Source organism: Sparus aurata, chromosome 4, assembly GCF_900880675.1.
Source record: "Sparus aurata chromosome 4, fSpaAur1.1, whole genome shotgun sequence".
NCBI lineage: Eukaryota > Metazoa > Chordata > Actinopteri > Spariformes > Sparidae > Sparus > Sparus aurata.
In genome coordinates this window covers 14,104,580-14,132,092 of record NC_044190.1, presented here as the reverse complement: position 1 = coordinate 14,132,092, position 27,513 = coordinate 14,104,580, and the positions used below count along the sequence as shown (strand labels likewise).

At 39.5% G+C, this 27,513-nt stretch overlaps 2 protein-coding genes across 2 annotated transcripts in view; one reads left to right on the top strand and one right to left on the bottom strand.

Annotated features, from left to right (window-relative positions):
• LOC115580389 (mucin-2) overlaps positions 1-13,842 on the top strand; it is a 53,706-nt gene extending 39,864 nt beyond the window's left edge. The window contains exons 36-51 of the mRNA XM_030414678.1: positions 2,548-2,798; positions 3,543-3,726; positions 4,696-4,906; positions 5,167-5,339; positions 5,428-5,497; positions 6,816-6,937; positions 7,053-7,084; positions 7,168-7,336; positions 8,311-8,406; positions 9,115-9,155; positions 10,369-11,145; positions 12,136-12,234; positions 12,470-12,598; positions 12,696-12,735; positions 12,823-12,940; positions 13,429-13,842. Coding sequence (XP_030270538.1) covers positions 2,548-2,798; positions 3,543-3,726; positions 4,696-4,906; positions 5,167-5,339; positions 5,428-5,497; positions 6,816-6,937; positions 7,053-7,084; positions 7,168-7,336; positions 8,311-8,406; positions 9,115-9,155; positions 10,369-11,145; positions 12,136-12,234; positions 12,470-12,598; positions 12,696-12,735; positions 12,823-12,940; positions 13,429-13,630 — 2,714 coding nt within the window. The 3' untranslated portion in view covers positions 13,631-13,842. The remainder of the gene's footprint in view (positions 1-2,547; positions 2,799-3,542; positions 3,727-4,695; positions 4,907-5,166; positions 5,340-5,427; positions 5,498-6,815; positions 6,938-7,052; positions 7,085-7,167; positions 7,337-8,310; positions 8,407-9,114; positions 9,156-10,368; positions 11,146-12,135; positions 12,235-12,469; positions 12,599-12,695; positions 12,736-12,822; positions 12,941-13,428) is intronic.
• Positions 13,843-14,143: 301 nt separating this feature from the next.
• tollip (toll interacting protein) lies at positions 14,144-27,246 on the bottom strand. The gene is made up of 6 exons (XM_030413742.1): positions 27,038-27,246; positions 23,791-23,940; positions 23,109-23,291; positions 17,615-17,767; positions 16,423-16,507; positions 14,144-16,289 (listed from the first exon to the last, which is right to left on the bottom strand). The coding sequence occupies exons 1-6, from the start codon at positions 27,068-27,070 to the stop codon at positions 16,066-16,068; spliced, it is 828 nt and encodes a 275-aa protein (XP_030269602.1). The 5' UTR covers positions 27,071-27,246; the 3' UTR covers positions 14,144-16,065.
• Between the last annotated feature and the right edge of the window lie 267 nt (positions 27,247-27,513).

Here is a 27,513-nt window from a genome sequence, read left to right as displayed (position 1 = left end):
CAAACATTTACTGGATCTGCCTGAGAGCTGACCATGTTTTTATTCAATGAAACCCAATTTATACCCATAAAAACACAAAATATACTACTGTATGAAGACATGATGATATCAGATGTTTTTGATGCACTTTAGTGTACTCTACGGTACAGTATTGAGGAAATGTGTTTGTCACCTCTATTGACCTCTATTTAATTTGTGTACATCTTGTCATTTACATTAAAGAAACACTGTTTTAGTAGTAAAATAAGAGTAAAAGGTAAAATAAAAAACTGGATTCCCAAAATTTAAATGGAAAAAACGGAATTCCCAAAAATTAAAACGGAAAAAACGGAATTTGGGAAAAAATAAAACGGAAATTGGGAAAAAATAAAACAGATTTTATAGGGCCCTACTTCTATGAACATTTTGTGTGTCATTTTAGGCATTTTAAGCTAATTAAACTCACTAATTGTGCGTCATTTAATGCCGATGAGAGAGAGAGATTGAACATGCAAGAAAGGATGGAGTCAGGTCTCCTTAACTCCCTTCAGTGATTGAACAATAAACCACAAAATATAGAAATTCAGTTACATTTGGTGTCTCAAACCTGTCTTTCGTAAACCATCTTCTCAAGAAAATTAATCCAGCATCTTCAACACTGTTGTCAGTTTAGTTTAGTTCATTTTTTCCCTCTATAAGTGAACCCTCTTCTCATCAATAAAGAATCACTGAAACATTTCCCACACTGTGGCCGCACTGGCTGCAAGTGCTCACATGAAAAGCAAGATGTAAAGGCTAACCAAGACTGGCTGTCTCCATGTACATGATATAAAAAGAGGGGTTTGGGGGACAGCGAAGGGGATGGGGGACATTGTACTGCATTTAATCAAAATTGTGACACCAATACAAAGATAGTGACTGAAGTTTGCATGCTAACAAGCTAGCTCCAGCGCGCAGGAGGTCAAGTGGTTAGAGCGCATGCAACAAACGCAGCCGAACCTGGTTCAATTCTGGCCGGAGGTCCTTTGCTGCATGTCACATCCCCCTCTCTCTCCCATATTTCCTATCTGTCTACTGCTTAAGTACGGAAGAGGATTAGGGCCACATGTGAATTTTTTTTTTAGTTCTGACTTTAAAGTCAGAATTCTGAGAAAAAAGTCAGAATTCTGAGAAAAAAGTCAGAATTCTGAGAAAAAAGTCAGAATTCTGAGATTAAAGTCAGAATTCTGACTTTTTTCTCAGAATTCTGAGATTAAAGTCAGAATTCTGACTTTTTTCTCAGAATTCTGACTTTAATCTCAGAATTCTGACTTTTTTCTCAGAATTCTGAGATTAAAGTCAGAATTCTGACTTTTTTCTCAGAATTCTGACTTTAATCTCAGAATTCTGACTTTTTTCTCAGAATTATGAGATTAAAGTCAGAATTCTGAGATTAAAGTCAGAATTCTGACTTTTTTCTCAGAATTCTGAGATTAAAGTCAGAACTCAAAAAAAATTTACATGTACAGACTTCTGACTTTATTCTCAGAATTCTGACTTTTTTCTCAGAATTCTGACTTTAATCTCAGAATTCTGACTTTAAAGTCAGAATTCTGACTTTAATCTCAGAATTCTGAGAAAAAAGTCAGAATTCTGACTTTAATCTCAGAATTCTGAGAAAAAAGTCAGAATTCTGACTTTAATCTCAGAATTCTGACTTTTTTCTCAGAATTCTGACTTTAATCTCAGAATTCTGACTTTTTTCTCAGAATTCTGAGATTAAAGTCAGAATTCTGAGATTAAAGTCAGAATTCTGACTTTTTTCTCAGAATTCTGAGATTAAAGTCAGAACTCAAAAAAAATTTACATGTACAGACTTCTGACTTTATTCTCAGAATTCTGACTTTTTTCTCAGAATTCTGACTTTAATCTCAGAATTCTGACTTTAAAGTCAGAATTCTGACTTTAATCTCAGAATTCTGAGAAAAAAGTCAGAATTCTGACTTTAATCTCAGAATTCTGAGAAAAAAGTCAGAATTCTGACTTTAATCTCAGAATTCTGACTTTTTTCTCAGAATTCTGACTTTTTTCTCAGAATTCTGACTTTAATCTCAGAATTCTGACTTTTTTCTCAGAATTCTGACTTTAATCTCAGAATTCTGACTTTAAAGTCAGAACTACAAAAAAAATTCATGTGTGGCCCTAATCCTCTTCCGTACTTAAGAAAAGTGTCTGTGCCGGAAAAAAAAAACAAGCTAGCTCCAGGCCTGACATCCTCCTTTTTTTTCCCCCCAAGCGTTCAACGTAAATGTAAACATCAACACTCTGGTGCTGCCTCTGTTTGTTAGGAGTATGATTGCAACAAGTGACTAATCCTTTCCTTTTTTGCACCTTTGAGATTACATCAAAGTTGCCCCTGTAGTATGAGCTACTATAAAGCACCTAAGTAGTAAAGCTATTCTGTGGTAGATACTGACTGCTAATAAAGAAACAGCCATCTTGGTATAAGTTATTATGTTTTCTGATTGTTCCTGTTCTTATTTAGCACAGTATCTTATTTTCCCCTATTTGTTTCTTCTTATCTTACAGGTACTTGCAGTCTCGTGGGTAGAACCCACTACATAACATTTGATGGAAAATCCTACACTTTCAACAAGCTCAACTGTTCTTACTACCTGGTCAAAGAGATAATTACTAAATATAACCTGACTATCATGGTCAGTAATAGTGACTGTAGTTCTTCAGAGACAGCAGTCTGTCCCCAGGTTTTCACTGTTATATACCAGTCCTACAAGGTTGTTTTTTCTCAGTTGAAGACTTCAGAGGGATCTGTCAATATGGTAAGCAAGGAATCACATTTTCAACATCTGTTGTTTAGAAGTCCTATTTGTAGGAAAAAGTAGATTTTTGAGTGTCAGTATCCCAGCTCATTTATTATTCTGTCTATACTGATTAAGGTCTGTAAATTACGGTGTGTAATATATGGAGTATTTAGCAGCATCTAGCGGGGAGATTCTTGATTGCAACACTCCCTCGCTCAGCCCTCCCTTTCCGAAGACATTAAAGAAGCTCCAGAAGCTCCAGTGGCCCACACAGACAAGAAACTAATTTTCTTAATATGGACTCATTTACAATAGTGTTGAGTATTACTAATTCAAGTGATGAGGTGAAGATGTATTCAGTTATTTAGTCTATAAAACTATAGGTTGCCACCCAATAAATTTGAAAACACGAAAGGCACTTACTTGGTGCCAGGTTTGTCCGTTATGGGCTACTGTACAAACTCGTGGTGCAACATGGCAACCTCTTGGAGAGGGACCTACTGCCTGTAAATATAAATCACAGGTTTTGAAGAATACAACAACTCTTATTTTCAGGTAGTTACACACATAAAACATACTATTTCATAACATAACATTTCTGCTTAGTCTGTTCTGCTAGATGCCACTACATATTACACACTGTACCTTTAATTTGTCAATCAAACTGGTGTGATGTTTTTTTTTTTTTTGTTGGAGTTAGAGATGGTAATGTGAATGTACAGACTTCTTGAATGTGTTTTTCGTCCTTGTCGTATCATGCAGGTGCATGTCAATCAAAAACGGATCTATCCAGCTTACAGCAACTCTGTCCTGCGCCTCACTGGCACAGATATAGTGACCACACTGGTGATACCAAAGATTAACACAACAGTGGTCTACAGTAGCGGCTCAATTAGCATTGAACTTCCATATTCTCTCTTCTATGGGAACACTGAGGGACAATGTGGTGAGTTACCAGATGTCTTACTGCTGATCCCTTAGCCTAATCCTATTAAATTTGAATTGTGGAGCTTTAAGTTCTGCTATGGGAAATCATCAGATGAAAACATAGAAGGTTTACTGGTACTGATAGTCGTATTGAATGACACAGGAATGGGTCCAATATCTTAGAAATTAGTAAGCATTTTCACACTTCTGGCTCCCTTGCCAAAGTCAATGGGTTTTTTTAATGCCTTTTTGGTCAGATGCCTTAAATAAGGTCTGTGGTTAACACAAGCTTAGGTGACTTTCACCAAGGTGCTAAATTACACTACAGAGGTTGTCGGCAGACTCATCTACTCTCTAGTCTGTCTTTGCAGGTGGACTTTAGTTTAGACTTATTATTCTAAATCTAATTGTACAACTTGTAGGCTGATCAGTTTGTAATAGTGTAAAGTATAGTGTAGTAGGAGGCTTTGCATTGTTGACTGTGGTAAGGTTTGTTTAGAGCCTAATGTTGCCTTCTTACTTCTTGTAATCACATAAAGCGGTGTTCAACTGTGAAGATTATCTTGCTTAAAAAAGCCTTTAAGAATAATAAACTTGTGAGCTTAAACCACCGAGCTCATTTCAGAAAATATCCCATAGGCTTTTTATCAAGGGAGCCAGGGCAATGCTAACATCTGGATTAGTTTACAAAAATACATTATCCCTGCAGCACTCTATTAGAAATAAGCCTTAAGGACAATAAGTTGTTCAGAATATATAATAACTAATATTATGATAAAATAAGAATTACAACTGTCCATGAACAGTCATCAGAGCAGAATGACCTGTGCTAGAGGTCTGAAGCACATCAGTACCTTAGAGAAAATTGTCAAATGTCACAAATTATGTTAAATTTCCATATATGCTGCATAAGAATAAGTCTGTTATTACAGCTGGTTCTTGCACGGCCTTGTCCTCTGGCTTCATCGCGCTGCCTCTCATCTTCCAGGAACCTGTGACAACTCCCAGACCAACGACTGCCGTTCTCCCAATGGCCAGGTGGAAAGCTGCTCAGACTCTGCAGGCCAGTGGCATGTCCAAGGTGAAACCTGTGTCACCCCCAAACCCACAGAAACCACAACAGCAGCCACCGCCACCACAAGATCACCAACAACACAGCCCACTTGCAAACCTGCCATCTGTGACCTCTTAACCACCAGGTGAGAGGAGAGAGACTCCTACTATAGCTATTGGAGTGTTTACTACTGTGGCGTAGGAGCCATCTGGTGCATACAATATTTAAGTAAAAGCAGTTTAATACCTTGAATATATAAATCTTCTTGCCTCAGTCTAGACAAGAATGTTAAATGAGTGGAAAAATGTATCAGGTGATGTTGAAATTTTTCTTGTCAGTCAGTGTTTGAGAATCTTCTGATCACTTTTTTTGACACGCTGTCCGGACTTCTGTGTCCCCCTCTAGTGTATTTCAGCCGTGCCACTCAGTAATCTCACCAGGGCCATTTGTGGATTCCTGTGTGTCTGACAATTGCAATGGTGGCAATAACACCTGCTCCAGCCTGGAGGCCTATGCCACTCAGTGCTCTAATAAAGGAATCTGTATCAACTGGAGGAATGCTACAAATGGACAGTGTGGTAAGATATATATTAAACAGTGTACAATACTACAATTGTTTCATAGAGTTCTAAAAAATTTATATAAAAAACTTCAACCATCTTACAGAGCACAAGTGTCCAAGCAACAAAGTGTACAAAGCCTGTGGCCCATCTGTAGAGCCTACATGCGACGACAGGTAAAGCATGTCATTCATTATGATTTTTTTTTGTTTTTTAGGTAACTTACAAGATAACTCCACCACTCTTGTCAGGTTAAAGTGTGTTTACAGGGCTTGGGGGTACTACTACATATGTGACATAGTAATGTAAAGCCTTCGGTGGCTCCAGAGGAAGCTGCATGTATTATATGAACTGCCTCAAGTTGCTTTGTTGGTAACGTAGATGCTAGTTCATGAAAGAGGAAGAAGAATGAAATAAATAAAAAAGGTGAAATAAAAAAAAAGGTAATATCTCGGATTCTGCTGTATTGATTTTGAACATTTGTTTTTGAGTCCAACAGTGTTATAGGTATCCTGGACTGCTTTTCAATTTCAAATCCAGTACCTACATTACCCAAAATCAGTCAGAGCCAAGGCTGCACATTTTTAAAATAATGTATTTTATCTCCATATAATGCTGATTCCAATAATTTCAAAAATGCTGAATATTGGAATTTATAATCATCTCTCATAGTTGCCTATATAGGCCTGTGAGCAATTTGTTGAAGTTGTTTAATGCTGCCGTATTTGGGTTATTTTTGTGAAGGACTCGGGTCAGATTTTCTCTGACGATAGGACTTTATACATGTTCTGGAGTGCCATATTAGTGCCTCTCTCTGCTCCGCTCACAGTAGCTAACATAATTTTAGAAATGAACTGCACTAACATGAATTAATGACGGCTTCCAGCACAACACAGAAGTTCCACAGAGCCCCTTGAAGGACATTTCATTTAAAAACTATTTTTCAAGTACCATTTGTATGGCCCTCTTTCACTTTTTTTTTTTTTTTAAAGGAGCCCTCTAATGGTTACTTTTACTAAGTATGACTTTTCCGTAGTAATTAACTGCATTTAATGTATTAGATCACATGCAGATTTCTTTGCAGCCACAACACACTCTAACTTTATACACCAGTTATCTGATTCATATGCTTACCTTTCTGCTGTCATTGAAGGACTGAGTTAAACAATATTAAGTGTCAAGAGTAGAAGTTGTTTTGTTTCATGTCAGTGTGTGAGGAGGATATCTCAGAAACCAAGGAATGGAGTTTGGGATCTGCTAGATTTTAATGTAAGGGTTAAGGGATTAAATGCTAAACTGTCAGAGATACAGACTTGACTGATATTTCAATAATAAATATAATGACACAGCTTGGTTGTGTGGATGTAGCTGTTTGAGAATTCTTCATCATCTGCAAGACTTAGGCTCTCAGAACCCTGTTGCGACATTCAAAATACAGTCTGACTCCAGTCTTCACAACACTGTAATAACCAGTAATTTTATTTCTAACATCAGATACAACAAGCTGTTCCAGGCAAATCAAGAGGGATCAACTAATGATACAAAGGAGGGTTGCTTCTGTCGTGAGGGCACCACCTTATTCAACACAGTCTATGACACCTGTGTTACCTCTTGTGGTAAGAAGGGGTCCTATCAAAAACTTAACTTGACTTGGTCATAGAATAATTTTCACCAAAGCATTCACTGCCACACATGCATACCTACAGACAATTGTTTGTATTTGAATTTCAGGTTGTGTTGGGCCTGATGGGAAACCCAAACAGGTAAAAACTCTGCCAGACACAAATTAATGTATGCTTACAGTGCATAAGCTGTGTGTCTGAACTAGTTCCTTTCTCTTAACCAGCCTGGTGACAAATGGACAAGTAACTGCAAGACCTGTATGTGTGACAAGGACTCCATGAGCGTCCAGTGTGAGCCTGTTCAGTGCCCATCCATAGAAAGCCCCACATGTGGAGAACCTGGCCAGCAGCTTGTCAACAAGACAGATGGCTGCTGCTCAACACAGTCTTGTGGTCAGTTGCAGTGTCTCTGAAACTGTGATTCTGTCACTTCGATGATAGTAAAATCTGCCTCTGACAAAGAAGCACCCACAAGCTCTCTTACTGGTTTGGTTTGGAACTTTTTATAAACACCATCTGTATCTTGACATCTTGTGTGTTGGGTACACTGGCAGGGCAGGGCAGGTCTGGTTATTAGCAGTTAGTAATTACTAATAGCGATGATAAAAAATAATTATAAGATTATCGATATAATGAATAACTGCGGGGCACTACCCTGGAATCAAGGCCCAATGATCAAACGGGAATTAGTCTCATAAAGGGGTGTTAACTTTGTAAATATTTACAAAAGATTTAAAGGAACAGTGAAGGAAATGAATTTGAGGACTGACCGTCACAACCAATTGTTACTACAACATACATGCACAAATATCACAGTAAAACAGAAGAAAAAAACAGTCACAAAAAACTGCTCTGTACAGTATAATAGTGTTATTTAACATGAACAATTACAACTATTTAATAAACAATTGCAGAGGTTTGTAAACATCAGTTTCAACTTCAGAATGTTTATGGATGAACTACATAGGTTTCATTGACCATTATTGACACCAAGCACAATTTAATAGTAATAGCTTAATAAATGGTCTGTAAAGCATTTCATTGTTTCTAACTATTAATTTAGAATGTATTAATAATGGTTATGATGAAGTGTTTCCAAACAATATGTTTTGTTGCAGTGATATTGGGGCATTGGCAGAATTATAGAGAATTGGGCTTTTGACCAGAAGGTCACCCAAACAGACAGTCTTTAACCCCCAACTACCTCAGTGAAGCTGCACTGTAACCAGCAGATCAGACTGGTCATTCTGGACAGCTAGATATAGAACTGCTCTTTTGGTTCTTTAAGTTATTGTTATCACAGGAAATCTGAGATAAATCTGTATCTTCTCATACTAATTATCATCTTGTCATTTTGTATTCAACAGAATGCAATACAAACCTGTGTCCCATGCCTCCCACCTGCAGTCTGGGCTTTAAACTCGACATCTCAAATGGCACCTGCTGCCAGTCCTACACATGCGGTATGTGACTCTTGCCTATCGTTGCAGCATTATTAGCATTATGTACGGCTAACTGTATGTACTGAAGTAAACATACTGTATACATCGTCAGCTTGTAAAGTAAAAGATTTGCTGTGAAAGCGAGAGATAAACAGAAGTTCTGACATCACTGCTGTTGCAAATGCAAGCGTCAAATACAGCTGCAAGCAATATGAAAAGACTTATTGTAGGTTGCACATTTCTCGTTACTTTGCAATCATCAATTTGCCCATTCATATTATGACTATGATACAAGTAATTTTGCAATAGAAATAGAGTAGATTTTATCACTAGTCTTCTGATTAGATTCCTCTGTCTGAAGTTAACAGCATGAGATATAAAAAGAAACAATATCAGTCACACATACAACTGATTTTTGATGGATCTGGGCTAATGGGATAGGCTTTGTCAGTATAATGAAACAAGAAAGGTAATGAAAAATTATGAGTTATATTTCATGATATTTGTTCACAATTTATTGTCTGTATTAAATCTGAAACAGTTGGTCTTCACATTAAGGACCTTCCAAACAAGTTCAGGGGAAAAGTTTATTTTAGAATTACACTGATATATCGATATCAATTTGCATCCACTACAAAGATAGATTAGCCTAGCATCTACATTTATAATCTAATAAACTGTCGTATTGTCAACGTTGACTTAACTCATGTCTCATTCTTCTTTTTGCAGTTCCAAAAGGTGTATGCGTCTATGAAAATACTGAGTACATGGTAAGGATGCAGGCCCAGGTCCAGCACTTAATAGATCTGTCAAGGTTCAGGTACAACAGGGAGGGGGATCAAAATAAAGACACAGACATGTGTGACAGCCGGTTGAATTAGTACAAAATAAGAAGTCCTTTCTAGTAAATGCCGATGAACAGGCTGACAAATACAACAGATAACAGGCAGCAGTAGTCCGGCTAAATGAGGTGATGGGTCAGGTGTGCCAAGAGGGGCAGTGTCAGTTAAAGGAAGAAGAATGGGCCACTGGGGAGATTAGGCTTAACAGAGCCTGATACATTTTTGGAACATGCCAGACCTCGAGACAGAGGTGTGGGGTTGAAAGTGGGAGAATGAGAAAGAGCTGGTGTAATTGTAACTTCTCTTTTTCCTTAATAAAAACCAATGTTATTCCTGTTTTTATCCCAACTAACTTATTGTGAATGAACACAGTTGGCCGAATGAAGTCATAAGGATGTAGAGGTAACCCATTAAACAATTTTGTGTTATGTCATGGACCTCAAAACAAACTCTTCCTCTGACTTTACTGTCTTATGAAGCTTTGACCTCACAAAGACATGGTGGTGACAAGCTTTATTAGTTGAGAATGAACCTCATCTGTCATAAATAGTGAAGGACAGGTAGGAACAGCAGAGAATGTAGTTGCTGTCCAATACTTACCCAAATACACAGATTCGTACACAAGCAACTCTCTGTTATAACCCCTTTCCACTTTCTGATGTGTCAGGGAAAACCTCAGTACTCTGTATACATTGTTGATGTTCATATATGTTACCATGGTTGCTAAATGAACTTCACATACCACATATCTTCTAATCACTGTGCTGTGTTCTGTGGACTGGTCACCTCTCGGGCACTACACGCTGTGTTTCCACATTTCCACTGTGTTTTGTGTTGGTGTAAATGTCATTAATTAATCTTTAGTGTGGTGTAAAATACTGCACCAGGACCTCATGGAATGCTGGTTTCTTAGTGAATTCTGATGCAAACACAGGACTGAGTAATAGAAGATAGACAATTTCAGCCTGAATTCAAAATTCATACTACAATCACATTCTTGTGATTCATGCAATGCGGTAACAGTATAGGGCCCAATCTTCTGGTATCTACATGAACAATCAAATTATGCACATTTGGTGACCATTGTAACCTGTATGAACAAATGAACTCATGAACAGTGTTTATGATCTGTATTCTACAGCCTAATGCCAGGATCCCAACAACAAAAGAAACACCAACAGAACCACCATTAAGTGACCCACCAAGGGAGTCCTCAGAAACAACATCAGCACCATCAGCAGCAACACCAACCCCATCAGGAGCAACATCAGCACCACCAGGAACAATATCAGCACCAACAGGAGCAAACTCAGAGGCAACATCAGCACCATCAGGAGCAACATCGGCACCATCAGGAGCAACATCAGCATCATCAGCAGAAACATCAGCCCCATCAGGAGCAAACTCAGGACCATCAGGAGCAACATCGGCACCATCAGGAGCAGGAGCAACATCGGCACCATCAGGAGTAACGTCAGCATCATCAGGAGCAACATCAGCACCACCAGGAACAACATCAGCTCCATCAGGAGCAAACTCAGGACCATCAGGAGCAACATCGGCACCATCAGGAGCAACATCGGCACCATCAGGAGCAACATCGGCTCCATCAGGAGCAACATCAGCACCATCAGGAACATCAGCTCCATCAGGAGCAACATCGGCACCATCAGGAGCAACATCGGCTCCATCAGGAGCAACATCAGCTCCATCAGGAGCAACATCAGCACCATCACTAACAAAATTAGCACCATCAGGAGCAACATCAGCACCATCAGGAACATCAGCACCATCAGCAGGGGAGTCTTCAATACCTGGACCCTGCCAGGAGTGTTACTGTGGACCCAAAATGGATCCCATCACCAAGCTGAACATCATTATGTGCAAACCTATCGTCTGCAACAAAAACTGCTCTGAAGTAAGCTCCATTGCAGGACATACTAACAAACACAGACACACAAAGAGATTCTCAACTCTCACATACAAGCACTTTTGTTGGAGCACAGCAGTGGCCGACTTCATTTAGTTTGCATTTGATATTTGTTACCTAAAACTAATAAGATAGCTGTGCTCACAAAAAAGGTTTGGCTGTGAGATTATTTGGCCAAAATAGACAGCATCTCTGTGCTAACTTTGCTCAGATTAAACACTAACACACACCCTCTGTGCCAACTTTTGCTCGCTATCTTGTGGCTAATGTACAGCTAAGTATTCTGGCTGTATGTGCAAATGCAACCGCAGTCATATTCACACGAGTAACATGAGGCGAAATGTGCTAACAGCCAGTAAATCTTTAAACACAGCCTTTAACACTGCCTGGTATCTTCTGGACAGGTGGGCTTGTTTAATGAACTAGGCTCACTTCAGCTCCACCAACTCTTCAGCTCTGAGCATAGCTTTATATTACTAAACCTATGACCAGGAGTAAGGTGTGGTGCGGTACTGAGCAGGGGGTGACCAGCTGGCCACACACTTAAGCTTCATTCTGGATCATCATGAACCTATGGGTAACATCATGGTGGTGATGCTCACCTAACAGCCAAAGACACTCCCCTGCCAGTTTCGCCCATGGGACCTTTTTTCAGAAAAAAAATGTATGGTAGTGAAAAGAGAAAGACAAATAACTTTTGGATCCCATTTGAATTATGCCATGAATTATACATATGATGGTTGTCAATTGTTAAATGAGAATTTTCCAAGTCAAGAGAGGTGTCACTTGTCATAAAAGTAATGAAATATAAAACTGTGAAAATATGTAATTATAAAGACCAACAGTCGCGTTAGAGACATTGTATTGTTGGATGCTCACCAAAACCCCTATATGAAATATTGTAGAGCTGATCCTGTCAGTTCACTTTGATTTTTTTTGTTTCTTCCTCTCCATGACTTTCTCTCGCTCTGTTTCCAGGGTTATGAGTACCAGACTGTAACTGGTAAGTGCTGTGGGACATGTGTTCAGAAGAGCTGTATTGTAACCACTGCTGACCACAAGGCCCACATCATTGAGGTCAGTGCTGCAGCTGTGTTCTCACTTTTTTTCGGTATAAATATGAGAAAGTATGACAAACAGAAAGAGATTTGTTTAAAGTGATTCCAAGCTAAAAATAAGACCAGCCTAATTTCAAATCACAAGAGACCAGAAATGTATTCAGGACATGTGTTTGTATACGAGTCAAAAGATTAAATGATTTTACGTCTTTGTCGAATATCTGACTTTGGCTTCTGTTCTTCCCGTTTTATAGGTTAACAAAACTCTCATATCCCCTAATGATAAGTGTGTCACTTATACTTGTGAGAATATTAATGGACAGCTTGTTACCAAGGAGACCAGGACCACTTGTCCTCCCTTTAACCCCTTGGACTGTGAACCTGTGAGTATTTCCAACATCTACAACTAATACCCCTCCCTATGTGTGATGCCTCATCACATATTGTCTATATCTAACACACCATGTCTTTGTCCTCCAGGGCACAGAGACAACTGAGGCCAATGGATGCTGCAAAACCTGTAAGTTAGTGGAGTCACAGTATTTAACTTAAAAGTCCTGAGTATCATGTGCCATTTTGTAAGCTTAACAGTTGCTTTTTGTTCCAGGCAAGTTGCGGAGCATGTGTGAGCTCCAGAGTGAGCAGACAGTCATCACGGTGAACGGCTGTAGTAGCCAGCCTGTCAACATTACATCCTGCGCTGGACACTGTGGAAGCTCATCAATGTGAGTCTATTCAGCACCAAATTTGTAGTTTTACTTCATCAGCAATACCACTTCGTTTTCACTATAATTTGAAGTTCCTCCAATGCAACAAATATTTTTTCCATGTACTGTTTGTACATCTAATGTTACTTTTCTTATTTTTTCATTACTTGCGTTAAATAAACAGTGTTACAATATTGCACAATATGTTCTTGAGGGGCAGGGGCTAAAAAAAGGGGGGGGGGGGGGCCACGTTGTCATGTATCGTCCACTTGAGGGCCACCCTATAGGGCACTTCATGTTTTGTCCACTGGAAGGGCACCCTAGAGGCCCCCATATCATGTTTTATCTACTTTATATACTTGTTGCGTAAGCGTCAGTTACTATAGAGTGAGTTTTCTCCATTTGTGTAAAACCCCCACTTAAGACAGGTTGACAGGATAAGGAAATAATGAAATGCACGGTAATAACAGCTGTTGTCTATGGTGTGTGTCTGTGTGTGTTCACAGATATTCTGTGGAGGCTAACATGATGATGCACCAGTGTGAGTGTTGCCAAGAGGCCACCACGAGTCAGAAGCAGGTGGAGCTGACCTGCGCCGATGGCTCCAAGGTCAAGCAGAGCTACATGGTGGTGGAGACGTGCCGCTGTAACAAAGCAGAATGTGTGGATGGAACAACACCCAAGCCACAGCGCCGCAGGAGACGCTGATCTGCTACTTCACTCTGGACTGGAACCATATAAAGACTAAGCATAACTTAACCTTAGACTTCTTAAAACACTAAGCAAGACTTAACCTTAGATCTTATGCTGTACTATTTATAGCTCTCTTTGCATGTCGCAACATACTTCTGTGCTGTAACTTTCTTCAACTTCAGATTTCCTGGATAATAATGAATAAAATGATATTTCTGCAATATGAACACTTGCATTGTATTACATTGTATTGAATGGTGACTATCAAAAACACAAAGTTAAACACTCAGAGGACATCTAAGAAGATGATGGAAAAAAAAAAAAGCAAGTCAGTTGCACACTTTGGAGGACATAGCCTGTGATTTAAAAAACTAAAATCCTGTTCTACCTCATCTTGTTTTCTTGGCATTTTTAGTCAGGAATTTTTTTTATAGATTTTACATTTAAAAAAATGCAAATATAATAAGACCTATCTGAGCTTCCAAATGCTGTGCAGTAGAGAACTGAAAACAACAGAAACACGTGACATGGTGTGAAATGACTGACATTTTTAAGAACCTCATTTTTGAATCACAAGCAAAACATCTCATCCATCAGACAACATCTCTCAAATTAAACCTTTGGCAGACAGCACAACAACAACAAGATCTTATAAGCTACAAATGTAAATAAACATTTTAGGAACTACAAATAATAAGGCTAAACATGTAGTGTTAGAAGCAATGGGGAGCACACTAAGTCATGTGACTGTGATCTCAGGTGGGGATAGGTAGCTCATTTAAAGTTTAGGTCTCCTCTTTACCTGATTCATTGTATCAGAAAACATCCTGCGGAGCTTAAAAACATACTAATAAAAGTGACATCTTCATTCTCATCATGCTCACACTGCATCTTTATCGAAAGTCCTGATTTTAAATGACTTTACAGCATATGACTGAAAGAAGCCATCTCAAAAATGTTCATTGAAAAAAAAAAAAGTTAAGTCACTATCGCCTAATGAGGGGATTGAGCTTTGAAGTTTTGAACTCAGTGTCTTGGTCCACATTCCCAAAAAATTGTTGTTCTAATTTACAACTAATTAAAATCTTCCTAATGTTGAAGTTTCACATCAAAAGCATTTTACTGGTAAAACACAAGTTGTTCTTTATAATGAAGTAGTCACAGGAAATGCAATTAGTTTGTCAGTGAGCTCGGGAAACAGCTGTCAATGTGTTGTTTACTGTATTGCTCTGGGCAGTAAAATGTAAAACAACACACAAAGTAAGAAGAATGTCTGCCAATTTGGGAAAAGTGGACCACAAAACAAGTCAAGGGACATTACCAGATTTTGACAGTGGATCAGTTTGAAATATTGCAGGGAGTAATGGAACAATGAGGAACAGCAACAGTGAGCTGCAGGTGTTAGGCCAAAAAAATCTAGCCATGGTTGCTCACAGAAAGATGGAAAAAGGCCAAATATTGCCTGACATATTTATTAAAATGACAACAGTTTGGTTTGTTGTCCCCAGAATTCTGTGACGTGCAGTAATAAACCACATATGCTGTTACCACAAGTAACGCAAGGTGTCACTAAATCAAGGAGGACTGAGATCTTTGAGATGATTACTTCAATAACTTTAAGTCTTCACATCCTCACTTCACAGACTGAACATGGGTTCCATTTCTTCTCGCCCTAAGTAAGTAAATGTCTCAGGTCATTTGTTCATTTTCAATTCTCTCATCAATATATAGAAATTCTATATAATTTAATACATCCATAATAATTTATCAGATTTTAAGTGCACTAAACATTTTACAGCTACACATGAAACAGAAGCAGTTCATTGCAGGTTACTAGAGACAGGTTCTCCACACTATTAACAACAACATCACCATAAACAGAAGATGGACTGAATGTGACTCACTACAGCTAGAACAGTGCAAATCAGCAGGGGGAATACAGATGGGTCGCCATGGATACAGTGAAAGAGTGTGATGTTGAATCAAGACATAATGATTTGGGCTAGTAAGACTTACAATACCAATCAGGTCACATTACAGCCGATTCAATTTCTAGTTTGGTTTTCTACTGTGATGGAAACCTTCATGATTCTGTCCCAAATATCTGACATCTATATCATCCTAAACCAAAGGCGAACACTTCAGAACATACTGTCAGCTGTGACAGACAGCTGTCTGTTAGAAGAGACAGCCCAGGCTCAATGTACTGTTGAGCCAACAAGGAGTCAATAGAAAGAAAGAAACAGATCTCTGTGGCGAACAGCTGAGCTCCTGGTAGCTCAGGTATGCAGCGTGTGGGAGGACTCTGTGGATGTGTGTGTATGCAACAAGTGGGCGGTCTTTCCATGAGTAAAGACTTTTTACATATCTGTGTGCATGCATACATGTGCGTATGTGTGTGTGTGTGTGTTTGTTTGTTGGCATGTCCACTGTGAGCTTGTGTTCTGCAGTTAGAGCTCCTCAGCCATCTGCAGCAGAGAGTTGATGGCAGCATCCTTGTTGCCCTGCTGTGCGTCCAGCACAGTGCGGACCACCTCCTTGTCCAGGTTGGGGAACATGTCCTGCAGAGCCTTCAGGTCTTCCTCACTGCACACTGGCCCCTGGCCTCCAACAGCTGGCATGGTTGCTGGCATTGCCATGGGCACCATGCCCTGGTTGTAGACTGCAGGCACTCCTAGGGACACACCACACACAGTTTTAAAGGAATAGTTACAAACCTGTAAACTGGTTTACAAAGAGGTGCATCAGTTTTCAGCCTAAGCTGCTGTGTGTATTTGTTTGTGTGCGTGTGTGTGTCTGTGTCTAACCTGCAATGGGCACATATCCAACTCCTTGCTGATAAACAGAGGGCATTAGGACAACAGGCTGAGTCATCATCCCTGCTGGTAAGGACTGGCGACAAACACACAGAAACAACAATCACATCACTGCAACCTCTGCACTGTAGGGGTAACACCCACACCAGCAGAGTAAACAATGTACAGAGATGAGGCCAACGTCCAACAATTTGACAAGGATTGAGCTTTGAGGAAATGACAAATGAGGGAAAATGCATATACCACCACAGAAGTGGCAAAAGTATGGACAAGTATTACTCAAGTAAAAGCACACACATAAACACACACACACACACACACACACACACACAGATACTTGTGTAAAAAGACTCATTAGAAGTACTGATTCCAAATCTTCTCTCCAGTATAAGCAAGAATGTACAGTCTCTGAAATGTACAAAGTATAAAAGTAAACCGTATCCCTGTGACAGAAATTTCTAACAGCCATTTCGTTTCAAAGCTAAGTGAGACTTGCATTATATTAATATGATTTGAGGAATATTAAACTTAAAAGGTAGAACCAGTAGGATTCCTCTCGTTGTGCGTGATATGCACTGATAGGTTGAAATCAGTCTTCTGATGTTGGGAAGGCAGAGTGCAATGACGCAATAGATAATAGATAATTCCCCTCAAATGCATTTAAGCTAAATAAATGAGCCTGTTTTGAAAATGTAAGGACTAGAAAGCACAAATATTTGCGTTCAAATGTAGGGAGGAAAAATCAAAAAGTTGTCAGAAAAACAAATACGAAAAGTAAAGTACAGATATCTACTTAAACACAGTAACGAAGTATTTATACTTGTGATCAGTGGTATTTTTAAATGATTAGCTCTGACTCATCAACTTACTGACAAAATGTTGATATACCCCTGCGACACACTTTTATTGGTTCAATGGAGGAATCTTGAACCAACCTCAGTGTAGGTCTTAACAGTTCCACTTGGTTCCTATTAATCATAACCCCAACATGGGTTCTTAGGCTAGGTTCAAAGGATCGATCATTTTAAAAATATATATTTATTCATGTTTGGTTGGGGTTGGTTTTATACATGTCTGTTTCAGCTCAGGTGCTGCAAGACTTGTTGACTGTTACGACCTCTCTAAACCAAAAAAAAAACATGTTTGAATGTTTTCAATATCTTCTGTCTGTAAATGTACTCACGGCAAAAGACATCACCAGGTTGATCATGCCCTCCTTGTCATCGCCCTGCCTACCACTGAGGCTGAACCACTCATCCACCACACTGCCCTCCCTCAAGCCTTCTGGTATGGTGACGTGAGTCCATGCTATCCTGTCGTCCATGGAGAATGCTCTCTGGATGGAGCATAAAAAAAGACAAATGGAAAAACACAACAAACCACATGCTCATCATATCACTAAATACAAACATGCAGAAAGAAAGAGTAAAAAGAAGAGAGGTTTTTCATTGGGCTGTTGCTCGATCAACAGCGCCATTTTAGAGTTTGAGACCAATTTACCCTTCGTCTGTAGCAGAAAATGTCTCTTTAACCACAATGCTGTGATGGTATAGAATTTGTATTTGCCCAAATATTATGTGCCCCAAAACAACAATATCGAGACTCGAAAAATTATAAAATCTAAAATTGGAAATAGTACACAGCTAGTACAGTGTTGGGTCTATGTTTTGTCTGTCCATTTCAGTATACATTTCTCTCTGCACTTCCTCTAGAAGTTGGAAGAACTGCTCGGCATGTTTTACACTCTCTCCTGAATCCAAAATAACTCTATATAGCACCACATGGTCTTCATCGACCACATTTTCATCGCTTTTCTCTCCTCCCTCAGCCATCATAACCTGGCAACCACCACTGAACTGATGCCGATTAATTTTGTCAGGGTAGCTAACGGCTAGCTGGGGCTTCATCTGATTGGTCCTTGTATCCAGGGCTCCTCTGATGGTGCATGCATGGCTGATTTTTCTTATTCATCGTGTGTCGGGCAGTCTTTTGCAATGTGTTTATCGCACATGTTCAGATTGCGATGACGATGAAAATTCGATTTATCGGACAGCCCTAGTGAGCACCTTGCATGACCTCTGAATATGAATGTGTTGTAAAGTGCTTTGATGGGTCAGTAGAAAAGCACTATTAACCATGTATATGTAGTGATATAAGGACCATGCTGATGTTCACAAAACATATTGAATGAATTACGAAAACTTTTCATCACTTTAGTTTTATTTTATTATTTTATTTGTTATTCCTATTTCTACGTGGGATCATTATATGTTGAGTGTTTGCCACCATGCTTTGGTTGAAACTGGGAGATACAGATTTACAGGGCAACATTTACAGGTCATCACAACAGCCTTCCAAAACCATTTTTTATTACTTATAATGCAAATATAAATTGTTGTTTGCTAAATATGTGCATACATTTTAAAAACTAGTGCATTGCCCGTAGGAAGCATGTATTTCTATAGAAAAGTGGGAGGTTAAGTAGCTTTTTCATGGATGGCCAAATGAGGCTGTGTTTGAAGGTGGGACGTCAGGGATAGAATTGGCTGTTTTTGATTATACCATTATATGTCACCTTAAAAACTATTTACCTTGCCTTACTTGGTGTAATTATTTTTAGCACAACCTCACATGTGTGACTGTACAGTTATTTTTTCATTTTAAGGTACTATATTAACACTATGGTCCTAAAATCACAAAATAACATAAAATCAGAGGAGAAAAAGTTTGTTTTTTTTACTGTGAAACCACAAATATGTTTAATGGACCAATTGCATTAGTTATAATGCAAATATAAATTGTTGTTTGCTAAATTGGTACATAAGTTTTTGAAATTTACAAAGCTATGTGTAACTATTTACATTTAAATGCAGGCAATGCCTCAGGCTCAGGGCTCAGATCATTCCTGCCTGTTCCACATTCAGCCGTCTCCTCCTTGGTTTGCCTCACAACACGACTCCACTACTCACTAAACACACTACACCAAACACTACATAACACACTAACTATACACTCCAAACACGCTATATGTCACAAATCTCTCAACTCTCAAAACTCGCTATCTCTGTCACTGTCTCCAACACATCACTGCTGCTGTCAATCATCCGCCGATGTCCCTCCCACATCTTACTCTTCCTCAACAACCAAACTTGCTGCTTGGACACTTTCGTGACAAAAGCACATTTTTACTGTTTCTTCCTGCACCAGACATAAAGCAAACGTAACGGCAATGTTCGCGAAAAAGCGTGTTGGACATTATTTACCCTAAATCCGGTTTTGGACGTGCCGGTGCGTCCGCTCCGTCAACTCCGTAGGTAACGTTAGGCCGTGTGGGTTGGCTAGCGGCTAGCAGCTAGCTACACACAAACATCCACAGATTCCGATCCCACTTTGTTGACCGCGTGTCTCCGGATCGCCTCAGACCCGAACAGACTCAGTCTGGACTTGTTTAATCTCATTATTATCCACAACAGTCAGTTTAGATGAACAGAACAGAACAAAAGCACATTTTTACTGTTTCTTCCTGCACCAGACACAAAGCAAACGTAACGGCAATGTTCGCAAAAAGGCTGTTGGACATTATTTACCCTAAATCCGGTTTTGGACGTGCCAGTGCGTCCGCTCCGTCAACTCGGGCGGTGGGCCGTGTAGCTAGTGCTAGCTAGCAGCTAGAGCGGCTAGCGCTAGCTACACACAAACATCCACAGATTCCGATCCCACTTTGTTGTCCGTGCGTCTCCAGATCTCCTCAGACCCGAACAGACCTGGACTTGTTTAATCTCATTAATCCACAACAGTCAGTTTAGATGCACAGAACGGAACCGAACCGCCGGCAAAATCCCGGTCCAGCTCGCGCCACTGCAGGTATAAATCCGCTTGTTTTTTTAAGGTATGTCGTGGGCTTGAGCTCTGCAGTGATTGGCTCTGGTGCGCACGTGGCCACTGTGTGCAGTGGTTGGCTCTGGTGCCCACGTGACTGTGGTGGCTCCGGTGGACACTGCTTGCAGAATTTGTAAAGAATTTATGAAATAATTTATTCACAGCCATGTTGAAAGTCTCAGGTCAGTCTGATCCTGATCCGCAGAGATATTTGAGGAACAGGAACACACACACACACACACACACACACACACACACACACACACACACACACACACACACACACACACACACACACACACAGACAGACAGACAGACAGACAGACAGACAGACAGACAGAGATTCCTTGTATTATAGATAGATGTACAAAGTTATATGTAACTATTTACATTTAAATGCAGGCAATGCTCATTCAGCAGTCTCCTCATTGTTTTGACTCATTGAACAAAAAACCGACTCCACCACACACCAAACACTACATAACACACTAACTATACACTCCAAACACGCTAATGTAACAAATCTCTCAACTCTCAATATCGCTGTCTCTATCGCTGTCTATACACCAAACATTGTTGCCTGTCATTCATCCGCCTACGTCCCTCCCATAACTTCCTGTTCCTCAACAACCAAACTTGCTGCTTGGACAGCCCGTTTTTACCGTTTCTTCCTGCACCAGACACAAAACAAATGTTACGGCAATGTTCGCGAAAAAGCGTGGCGGACATTATTTACCCTTAGTCCAGTTTTGGACGTGCCAGTGCGTCCGGTCCGTCACCTCGGGAGGTGGGCCGTGTAGGTGGGCTAGCGGCTAGCAGCTAGCTACACACGAACATCCACAGATTCCGATTCCACTTTGTTATCCGCGCGTCTCCAGATCTCCTCAGACCCGAACAGACTCGGTCCAGACTCTTTTAGTCTCATTAATACACAACAGTCAGTTTAGATGCACCTAACAGAACGGGACCGATCCGCCGGCAAAATCCCGGTCCAGCTTGTGCAGCTGCAGATACAAATGTGCTTGTTTCTTAAGGTGGGGGGTCTGCAGTGATTGGCTCTGGTGTGCACGTGACTGTGGTGGCTCCGGTGGACAATGCTCGCTGAATTGGTAAAGCATTTCTGAAATAATTTATTCACAGTATCATTGCAGTCCAAACAAATGCGACGTTGCACACCACTGAACCAAGCAGCAGCCATGTTGAAACTCTCAGGTCAGTCTGATCCTGATCCGCAGAGATATTTGAGGCACACACAGACAGACAGACAGACAGACAGACAGACAGACAGACAGAGATTTCTTGCTTTTATAGAGAGATATGTTATGGTAATTATTCTATGAATTCTTGAATTATGGCCCAAATTGTATTTTGTGGTGGAGGTAGGGCCCCATTCATTCCTATTAAGCTGCTCAGTGGCATTCTGAAGCCATAAAAGCGCAACTTCCTTGGTATGAAAATACCCAGACCTTCCATGTTGTGAGGCCAATGGAGCGTGCGCGCTAAAGATTTCCAACACCAGAGCCGGCTAACTTCTAATGTAGCGCCTGGCTAACTTGAATGGGGACAAAATTATTTACTGAAAGGCTCCAGTTATGACAGTGAAACTAATCATTTGGCGAGGGCTCTGACGCTCAAAAAAATGTATCCACTGTTTTACAGATGCTTCTTTTGAAATGTTATGGGAAAATGTCTTTTTGGGCCGCAGTGGCAATGTAATTACAAGGCTTGGCCACTACCAAAACTGGCTTCAAAGTCGGAGGCTCTTCCTGGAGGCTTGGGTGTCAGCAGTCAGGCATACAACGTGGCAATTACCTTAAGTTACAGTGTGTCACAAAAATGTAATACATTAATATTTCAGTTCAGTTGTGAGAAGAATTACCACAACAGTTTTATCGAGGTCAGTACTGTATGCCTTCATGGATGATTGATTTTTGCTGGGCCCTGATCCCACATGGCTCAAACAAAGAGAAGGCCTGCAAGTAAAAAAAAAAAAAAAAAAAAAGCCTTACTACTAGGGCCTTATCAACTTGAGGAAGTTAAGAATAAAGGAAACGAGCCAACGCCAGAAAGGTGTGAAGAACTGTAACTCAAGGTATCACCCTTCCCCAAAACTTTCACCTGGTCCCTATTGGATTAAAGTGGCCGCGGGCCATGAAACTCTGCCAGGATGACCATGACGTCACTCAGAGTTTAAAGGTCAGGAGACCCCTCGGCACATCACATTCGCCGGGTAACGTGATGCTGCGAAGAGACTCCAGTTAAATTCAGGACTTACTGTAAGTGTGTACTTTAAGAAACGTTTTACACTTCACCACGTTCGGCCATCTTTGTAGTTTTTACAAAGGACTCCCTGATTTCAGGGTGGTGCCCCGTGTTTTTTTAAAGAATCACAGTAACCTACGTTTCATTAATTAACTATAATAATTTAATTAACAGTAACATTTTATTTAATTAACAGTAACATTTTGATTAATAATCAATAATCAATATCGATTCCCAACATAGTGTAGGTTTTGAGAAGATACACTTTCAAGTACTGCTTGTATAAAATGTTTAAGCTCTATCCTGTTCTCAAATTAATTAATCAGAAGCCCAAATGGCCTTTAACTGTTTGTGTAGTTCTACTCTGTGAAAGAGGTGTACAATAAGCAAAGTGAATCTATGTACCGGAAGTTTATCTGAAGTTCAGTTGAATCCGACAGAGTAACAGTGGCAACATACTTATGTACATGTTAAGGAGTTCAGAAGACCACATATCGACAGCCTTTATGAACTCATCCACCTCCCCAACTACTCACCTCATCAAAGATCTCCAGGTAGAAGGAGTCCACCCCAGGAGGCACCGTGCACTGGATCACCTTGTTCCAGCGTGGGTTCTTGGCCCCGTTGTGAGCAGTTGGTGTCTCGTAGACTGCGTAGCCCAGTCGGATTCTACAGTACGGATCCATCCGGGTCATACCATAGTTTTTTGCCAGCTTGGCCTACACAGCAAAACAAACAAGGTGGCTTCAGTTAGGTGATACATTCAAGCTGGTGTGAGTCCAGTAGCCCCCTGTATTCAATAGATGGTTGTAAATGGATACAATTTGATTATTTGAAATCTGTGATGAGGAGTCTAGTTAGATTTCACCCACTAATATCACCTCTGCAATAATAAAAACTGATTAGGCCATATAGTGCTTTATATTTAACAACCATAACCCTAACCCTTAACACTGAGGTATTAAGTATATCCATTTACAGAGGTGTTGCTATTTCTGCACCTACAAAGTTTAAGGATTATTTTTGTTGAAATACTAGATACTTAACTTTAATCTAAAACGTCATCTAAAAAGTATAATGTACTGTCATTCTTAATATGATTTATATCTAAATAAGGACATTTATGTTTTTGGTACTAATATCATATTATTCATATTTGCACAAACATGTAAATGAGACACAGCTGAATTGCTAACAAAAAAGCTGAGCTGTGTTTACCTGGACAACAGTAATGCTGAGTCGCCCCACAGTACCTATTGAGCCTCCATACTGCAGCTGTCTGGCTGCCTGGGCATCCATCTGGACCTGCTGCTGCTGTTGTGTGGGGGTTATGCGGAGGAAGTCCTGTGGAAGCTCCCCAATATACACCTGAATACATATATACATACACACACATCAACTCAAATCCAGACTGAAAATGTAAAAAGAACACCAAAATCAACAACAACTTCCAAATGTGTAATAATTTCAACTCAAATTGTATTTAAAAAAACCCAAAAACACTTAATGTGACTGGGATTTATTCTACAAATGCGGCCGTGGTTTTTTTGTTTTAGGAGACTTATCACTTAGTCTCATCTGTTGTTTTTAGTCTATAATATTAATCATTGTGTTTTTCTACATGTGTTTTCATTTATGTCTTTAATTGTCTAATTGAAAACATGATGAACCCCTAACTGAAAACTTGGTTGTAAAAAAACAGTCATCAACTGAACCGTTTTAACATAATGTGGGTCTAAAGCTAATCATCCTAATAATAGGGCCAATAGCTGCCCTTTTCTGCAAGTCATGTGCATGTGATCAACAGCATTTGGTGTGTATACAATAGACTAGCACAGAGCAGTTACACGCCTGCAACAAGAGAAAAGTATAGCAGACTTTCACAGAAAAAAGATAGGGGGGAATTCACAACAGCTTGACTTTATCCTGGTGCTGTTTGCAGGTTAGAGTTGGACACATTCAAATTATATCTACTAAAAATAAAGACTCAACAAAAAATACCACCCTTCAGTGACTCAACAATAAACAACAAAGTGTTACAGAGTTTGGTGTCCCAAACCTGTACAGAGTGAACCTTCTTCTCAAGAATATTAAACAGGAATCTTTGGCAATGTTGTCAATTTAGTTTCTCCTCTAGGAGTGAACCTGATGAGGCTTCTCATCAATAAAGGATCTCTGAAACATCTCAGAGGCAGTCAAAGTTACCTTCAAACCAGTCAGTTGCACTGCATTCCATTTTGAGTGATTGTTTGCTTGACTGTCAATGATTGAATTAATCAGCAACTATTTTGACAATTAATTACTAAATTTGAGCAAATTTCAAAGAAAAATAAAAATTCTCCAATTCCAGTTTCTTCAAGGTGAATATTTTCTGGGTTTTTTTTCTCTATGACAGTAAACTGAATATTTTTGGCTTCTGGACATTATCTTGGTTTTTGGAAAAACTGATTAATATTTTTCACCATATTGTGACATCCTAAGACCAAACAATTAATCAATTAATCTAGGAAATAATCACCAGATGTATCAACACTGAAAATAATCATTAGTTGCAGCCCTAATGTTTAGTGACTATGGTGGAGGTCCTGAGGAGTACCACACAGACAGGAGTGTGCATGTTGTGTGTTTGAAGACCATCAGTATTACCTTATAGGTGATAAAGTCTGAAAATGCCTAAGTGAAAAAGCCATTTTCTTCTTAACTGTATTCTCAAGCAAGATGGGCACAAAAAGTCAGAAACTTATCACCAGGGCCAAACATGACATGTATGTGGAATTACTCCCATTTTAAGACACATGTGTTCATGTTAAGGCTGAACAGAGCGGATAGACCACAGTGTACTGGAAATCCACACATGCATACAACATACACTCAGTGGCCAGGTTATTAGGTAGGCTACATTCATGAGGCCGCTGAAGAGAGACAAAAGTAAAAAGTGAATTATTTAAAAAAACAGCCTGCTTTTATTAATGTGGACGTGACTTAATTTTAACCACAGGTGGTCTTCCACACGTAAAAGTAGGGGTGAGAATCGAATGTCAACAATGATGTCCAAGTAGTGCATCTTCACTGTTGTACACTTGCAACAAGGAGGAGTCATGGCAAAGAGGAAGAAACGGCCCAAAGCATGGTTGTTTTCTACCCTGTGTCTAGAACAATGTTTTCAAACTAAGAGTTAGTAAAACAGTTCTGTTGACATCAAAAACTAGTGTAAGTCTACATGTTTTCCACACGGAAGATTGATCAGGAATCAAAAAGAGACTCAGACAGATAGCAGAATCAATAAAGGCATTTGTTGTTACTAAAATATCAATTCGCATTCCAAGGTACAAGTGAAAAAGAGAAAACACTTCCATTTCATAGGAAAGTCATGATTAAAATGTCACATCATTTTCTCCTGATCAATACATATCGTTATTTTATATCAGTATCATGACATGAGACTATGTATGGTTTTAGATTTTGGATATCATTAATTTGTAATGTGGCATAAGTACATATAGTCATCCCTACAATATTGTTGCAATATTGATATTGAGGTATTTGGTCAAAAATGATAATATTATTTTATCTTATTGTCCAGTCCAGCATTTACAGTGTGCTTACAGAGAAGTAAACAAAAAAAATATATATTGATTTAAATCATCTTTAGCGATATAGCTAAAGAATATTGTATATACTGCCAAGCCCTACATCAACCTAAACAAATCATCTGATACAATACAGTATTAGCCAGGTAAGAGACTAAGTTCATGTAGTAGATTATGATCAGGAAATGATGACGTGACATTACAACACAAACTGCCTATGAACACAGACGAATGTTCAGTTATTTCCCTTAGGATCCACATATATTAAAAGCAGTGGGTGTGTTGTTTTTACTCATTAAAATTCTTACTATTCGAGTCTTTTTTCCACCGGATACTTTCGTGCTCCAACTCAAGTGTATACCTTGATGACTACTTTGAATTCCACATATGTATTTGTTTTTAGAAAGTCTAACATTACTTTTTCCTGAGTACAGTTCTGTACTAGGTTACTCTAGCCACCTCCAGTAATGAGCCACCTTACCCCTAAAATTCACGGACAGGAAACGGTCTCAGTATTTTGCCGACGTTTAAAATTGGTTTATTTGTTGTTTCTGTCGTTAAATTTACAGCCAATACTGCGTCAGAGCTAGGTATTTATTGGACACCTCAATCTGCGCATGAGCTGTTGTAACTGTTAGCTGATGATTAAAACCCAGAAACTGTGAGCCGTCACAACCTCACAGTAGCTCGTCATATACCGTGACGGGCTATTTCTTGCAAACAGCAGGTGATAGCGATAGTGTTGTCGAACGCCGTCAAAGATGATGTTAGTTACTTGTCAGAGATGTTGTCAAACTACAGTCCAGCTAGTTCCGCCTAGCTGTGTGCCTGTAATCCTCACAATAAACGGAATAAACTCAGAGCCCGCTGCGTACCTGTCCCCGCTGTGTGGTGATAGTGGTCGCCATGTTTTCTCTTCGGTGTCTGATGGATTATACTTTCTCCTGCTTCTGTGGTCACAGAAGTTTTAAAGGCAAATTAATAGCAACTTGAAAACTGCTGTACTTGGATTACAGTTAACGCGGAACTGTTTTCCTTCTTCTTCGGCTTCTCCTTCTTCTTCTTCTTCTTCTTCTTCTTCTTCTTCTTCTGTTGATTTTTCTGGCGCTTGTCATCCATAAATATTTCATTACTGCCATCTGCTGGACTGTAACAGCCTCACAGTACCATTTCCAGGGCTTACCCAGTGCACTCCGATTATATTATATTCGATAATTTATCATTAGATTACTAACATTACATACATTTTGTTAGCTGTAATTAATTTATATACAATTAGGTAGTTTCATCTTGTGGTTCCCAGCCTAGAGGTAAGGCCCCTCCAAAGGTTAACAAGATAAATCCGAGGGGT